A 6,036-nucleotide genomic window follows, 5' to 3' on the forward strand; every position below is an offset into this window, starting at 1 on the left:
ATGACTTTCGCTCGATGTCAAGAAGACAATGAAATGACCGGGGAGGAGTTGATAAGGAAACAGTGACTGCTTTGCAAACTCATCTGGTTGTCATGACAAGTTTATTACAACAAATGACAATGAATAATGCCAATGCAAAAACTAGTGCCCATGTTAAGACAGTGAACCATATTTATGATACCAGCTGCATGGGATGTAGCGAGCCTCAAAATTATGATTTGTGCCCATAGAATTTGCAGTCTGTATGTTGTTAAGCATGATACTTTTTCCAATACCTACAACCCAGAGTGGATAAATCATCCCAACTTCACTTGGGATGGGAATAGAAATCAGCCAACGCAGCATGACAGGTCAAGCGTCTAATAAATTGAAGTGGACTGCCAAGATTCCACCAAAATTACCAACGACATCAACAAGAACATCACCAACCTGCACAGAAAGCCAGTTTATCCTCTTCCTCGATAGAAAATTTGCTGAAAGAGTATATGCAAAAAAATTATGCTCTTTTGCAAAGTCAAACTTCCTCAATCCATAGCATTGAGATGCAGATGGGCCAACTTGCTAGTGAATTAAAGGCTAGACTGCATGGTTCCTTGCCAAGTAACATGGAATTTTCACGCAACACAGGGAACACAGGGAAAGAGCAGTGTCATGCTTTGACATTGTGAAGTGGAAAACCTTTACATGACAAATCAGACCTGCAAGAATCGACAATAAAGAAATCAACCAACGAGACCAATATAATTCGTGAATCACAAACTTTGGAACAATCAACAAGCACACCAACTCAAGATTCAGACAAAAATGATTCAACGCGTAAGACAACCAAGGAAAAGGAAAAAGGAGAAGCGAGTCATTGATCACAAAAAATCTTCTGTGAGTACTTCAACTTCAGACAACAACTACATAAGACAACCTCCTTTTCCTCAGCGACTAAAGAAGAAAAATGATGAATACCAGTTTCGTCACTTATTTAACATCTTGAAACAACTACATGTGAATATCCCCCTAGTTGAGGCGTTATAGTAAATGCCTTCATATGTAAAGTTTTTTAAAGACATTTTACCAAAGAAAAGAGGGTTGAATAAGTTTGAAACAATGGCTCTAATGCAAGAAGCTAGTGCTTCCTTTAAGAGAGATATTCCTAAAAAGATGAAGGATTCTAGAAGCTTTACAGTCCCTTGCTCTATTGGAAATATTGATTTGGGTCACACCCTGTGTGACGTAAAAGCTAATATTAACCTAATGCCACTTTCAGTATTCAAGAAGTTGGGGATTGGGGCAGTGAAACTGACAACAGTATTGCTTCAATTAGTTGAAAGATCCATTGCGTATCCAAAAGGAAAGATAGAGCATATTTGGGTACAAGTGAACAAGTTTATATTCCCAGCCGACTTCATAATTCTGGACTATGAGGAGGATAGGCAAATGCCTATTTTTTTTGGTAGGCCATTTTTTATGCATAGGGAAATTCCTTATAGATTTTTACAAAGGTGAACTGACAATGAGGGTGAATGATTAGGAAGTCATGTTCAACATATTCGACATGTTGAAATATCTCGAAGAAGTGGAAACTTGTAAATTAATTGATGTGTTGAAAAGGGAACTTGAAGTAGATGAAGTTCATTTTGAGTTGATTTGTAAAGAAAAATGTAAAGAATACTTTGATGAAGAACATGAAGAAGAAGTTGTTAGTGCTATGACTGAAACAAAAAGGAAGATTGAATCTCTAAACCTGAATGATAGAGATTTAAAGAGAACCAAGCCATCGTTTGAGGAACTGCCAACACTAGAGTTGAAAACATTACCAACACACCTGAAATATGCATACTTAGGGAAGGACATCATGCTACTAGTTATAGTATCTTCCCAATTGAACACCTCTAATGAAGAATCATTAATAAAAGTGCTCAAATGCCACAATAAGGCCATTGGATAGACCTTGGTAGACATTAGAGGTATAAGCCCATCATATTTTATGCATGAAATTTGACTAGAAGAGGGGCACACGGGGACAATCCAATGTCAACAAAAATTTAACCCTACGATGAAAGATATCATGAAAAAGGAGATCACCAAATGGCTTGACGTGGGAGTCATTTATCCCATCTCTGACAGCCAGTGGGTAAGCCATGTCCAATGTGTGCCTAAGAAATGGGGCATGATTGTAGTCACTAATAATGAAAATGAGCAGATACCCACCAGAACAGTGACTGTATGGCGAATATGCATGGATTATATAAAGTTCAACGTCGCCACCAAGAAAGATCATTTCTCTTTACCTTTCATTGATTAGATGTTTGATAGATTGGCAGGTAATGAATATTCTGCTTTTTGGATGGTTACTCAATTATAATAAGATAATGATTTCACCCAAAGACCAAGAGAAGACCACCTTCATCTGTCCATATGGAATCTTTTGGTTCATCGCATGTCGTTCAACTTATGTAATGCACTGGACACCTTCCCGAGGTGTATGATGGAACTTTTCTCTAACTTCCTAGGACAATTTGCGGAGATTTTCATGGAGGACTTCTCTGTTTTTGGACATTCTTATGACGAGTGCTTGATCAACCTAGAGGTTGTACTCAAGAGATGTGAAGAGACCAACCTTGTGTTGAATTGGGAAAAATGTCACTTTATGGTGATAAAAGGGACTATACTTGGACACAAGGCCTCTTGGAAAGGTTTGGAGGTAGATCCTGCCAAGGTTGATGTGGTAACAAAATTGCTAGCATCTTCTGATATTGAAACATTATTAAGCTTTTTGGGACATGCTGGTTTTTGCCGACGCTTTATCAAAGGATTTTCCCAAATTGCCAAGCCTTTAACCAACTTACTCGGACTCAATCAACCCTATGGAGGCGTTTGGCGCGTAGGTTTAGAATCTTAAACCTGGGAATGTTAAGCCTAGGAGATGTAGCCTAGGTTAAGCAAATTGTGTTTAGAGTGCAGGTTTTGGAAGTATGGGTTTAAGAAGTCTGCGTTTGGAGTGCAGGCTTAAGTAGCCTGGGAATGAAGTGCACATTTATAAATATTTAATTTGTGAAATATTTTCTTGTATTTAATCATAATTTAGATTTTAGATTAGTTTAAATTTGTCACCTTAATTATTTTAATATAGTTATGTTTAAAATAAACTAAAAAATTTAGAAGAATATTTGTCTAAATTTTTTTAAATAGAGATTTTGACTAAAATTATAATTTTATTTAATTTATTGTTTTAATAATTTGATATTTTAATCTCACTAGATTTTGAAATAAAATTTCATAAACTTTTGTCACTTTAACTAATTTGAAAATGATCAATTTTTTGTTTTACCATAATACGTTGACTTAAAATTGAAATAAACTAGTATTTTAATATTAAATTCAATGATTGAAAACTGTACTTTTTTTTCTTATCAAATTACAATTGAGGAATAAAAAATCATAAATTTTGAGTTTTAGTTTTTATTTGGTCACTAAGCTGTTTTAAACATTTTAAATCTTTACGTTTAGAAAATGATTCTAAGTCTTCGACCTAGTTAAATTGACCAACAAAAAAAATTAAAATGTTATTAAATTAAATTAGACATATAACCTAAATAAATATAGCTATACAATTGCAGTAGACTGCATTTTTTGAATGACTTAGGAAAAAAATATCTTTCAAAAATTTATTTTTAGTTAAATTTTTTTTATAAAAACTCATTAAAATAAAAAAAAAACATACATGTATTGCAATTCTTTCTTAAAAGTGTTTTTATATACAAATTTTTCTAGTTAGTTATATACTAAGAGTATTTTTATTAATGTTTTTCAAGATTCGTTGGTGGCAGTCGACGGAGGTGGTAGTCAGAGGGTGGCCAATGGAGTTGGTGGCCAGAATGTTGCCAGTGTGGGGGGAAGGGAGGTTTCCAGAGGTTGGTCGATGGTGGTCGGAGTTGACCATTAACAACTGGAGGTTGGCCAACGACGGTCATCAAGGTGGCAGCCAGAGTTGGCCGGTGGCGGTCGCCAAGGTGGCAGCCGAAGTTGGTCAATGATGGTCGCAGGAGGTGGAGACCGGAGTTGGCCGGTGGCGGTCATCGGAGGTGACAGTCGGAGTTGGTCGGCAGTGGTCGTCGGAGATGGTGCCAAAGTTGGTACATCTTTGGCCACAATGGTCACCGAAGGTGGTGTATGGAGGTTGGCATACGTACTTCCTAGATTAAATTTGGGAGAAAAAAAAAAGATAACCTTTGGGTTTGAATAGTAAATATTATTCAAACCCATGGGTAAAGGATGTAGGAAGCCAAGGCTTCCTAAATCTATGCCTCAAACAAGGGTTGGACTTAGGATGCCTAACCCATCCAATCCCAACCCTTGAAATAAACACCCCCTACGAGTTTACTGATTCATGTGACCACGCATTTCGAACTCTGAAGCAAGCATTGACTTCAGCATCTATTCTCATAACCCCAGATTGGATGCATCCCTTTGAACTTATGTGTGATGCAAATGATGTGGCAGTAGGCGCCATGTTAGGTCAAAAGAAAAACTAGATGATTCATCCCATTTACTATGCGAGTAGGACTCTGAACGAAGCCTAAGAGAACTATACAACTACAAGAAATGAGTTGTTAGCAATAGTTTTCGCAGTAAAAAAATTCTATGCTTATCTTGTTGGATTAAAAGTGACTGTTCACATTGATTATTCGACAATCAAATATCTTATGGCGAAATGAATGCTAAACCACAATTAATTTGATGGATTTTATTACTTCAAGAGTTCGACTTGGAGATTGTGGACCGCAAGGGTACTGATAATCAAGTTACTGATCATATTTTAAGACTTCAGAACGAGCCTTTTCAACGAACTACATAAGATATTTAAGACAGTTTCCCTGATGAGAAGCTAATGCGGATAGAAGAAAAGAAGTCGTGGTTTGTTGATATTGTAAACTACTTAGTCTGCAGGAAGTGGCCAGATGATTTCAACCACCACTAGCACAAAAAGTTATTCCATGGGTGCAAGTTCTATAGATGGGATGAGCCCTTCTTATACAACTTGGGTCCTAATTACATTTTGAGAAGATTCGTTTCGAAGTTCGAAATGCAAGAAATTTTATTGAAGTTCCATGAAGCACCTTATGGTGGGCATTTAGGGGGACAGAGGACAGCAACAAACTTGTTGCAATGTGGTTATTATTGGCTAATGTTGTTCAAAGAATCCCACGCCTATGTAGTCAATTGTGACCTTGTCAAAGGACTGGAAATATATCCCAGAAACATGGGATGCCACTCACATTAATCATGGAGGTTAAATTGTTTGATGTTTGGGACGTTTACTTTTTGGGACAGTTTCCTTCTTCAAGTGGCCACCAATACATCCTTTTGGTTGAAGACTACATATCCAAATGGGTTGAAGCCATTGCCTGTAGCGGCGACCGTATGCAGATTCTTGAAGAAGAACATCTTTACACGCTTTGGGACACCTCGTGCCCTAATAAGCAACGAAAGTACACATTCCATTAATTGCATCATTTCTAAATTACTGATCAAGTTTAATGTTAATCACAGAGTTGCTGCCACCTACTACCCACAAATAAACGATCAAATGGAAGCATTTAACAGAAAAATAAAATCTATTCTTGAAAAAGTAGGGAGCACTTCAAGAAAAGACTAGGTAGAACACCTGGATGCGGTACTTTGGGCCTATCATACCGCGTACAGAACTTTCATTAGGATGTCTCCATAAGCATTGGTGTTCGAAAAGGCCTACCACTTACCAGAACATAAAGCATTTTGGGCACTTAAGAAAATTAACCTTGATTAAGATCTTACAGGTGAAGCGAGGAAGAATCAATTGCATGAATTGAATGAATGGAGGCTCAAGGTGTACAAGAGGGCCAAAATTTATAAAGAAAAGACAAAGGCGTGGCATGACAGCCGCATTCGCAAGCGAGATTTTTATGTTGGACAAAAAATTTTACTGTTTAACTCTCGCCTACGTCTTTTTCCAGGAAAGCTAAAGGCAAGATGGTTTGGCCCCTTTGTCATCAAAGATATTTT

General features: G+C 37.1%; 1 protein-coding gene across 1 annotated transcript; it reads left to right on the forward strand.

Annotated features, from left to right (window-relative positions):
• Nucleotides 1-2,047: 2,047 nt before the first annotated feature.
• On the forward strand, nt 2,048-4,028 carry LOC120077306. The gene is made up of 2 exons (XM_039031193.1): nt 2,048-2,215; nt 3,822-4,028. Exons 1-2 carry the CDS (start codon nt 2,048-2,050, stop codon nt 4,026-4,028), a joined length of 375 nt encoding a protein of 124 aa, XP_038887121.1.
• Nucleotides 4,029-6,036: the final 2,008 nt, after the last annotated feature.

Source organism: Benincasa hispida, chromosome 5 (genome assembly GCF_009727055.1).
Source record: "Benincasa hispida cultivar B227 chromosome 5, ASM972705v1, whole genome shotgun sequence".
Lineage (NCBI taxonomy): Eukaryota > Viridiplantae > Streptophyta > Magnoliopsida > Cucurbitales > Cucurbitaceae > Benincasa > Benincasa hispida.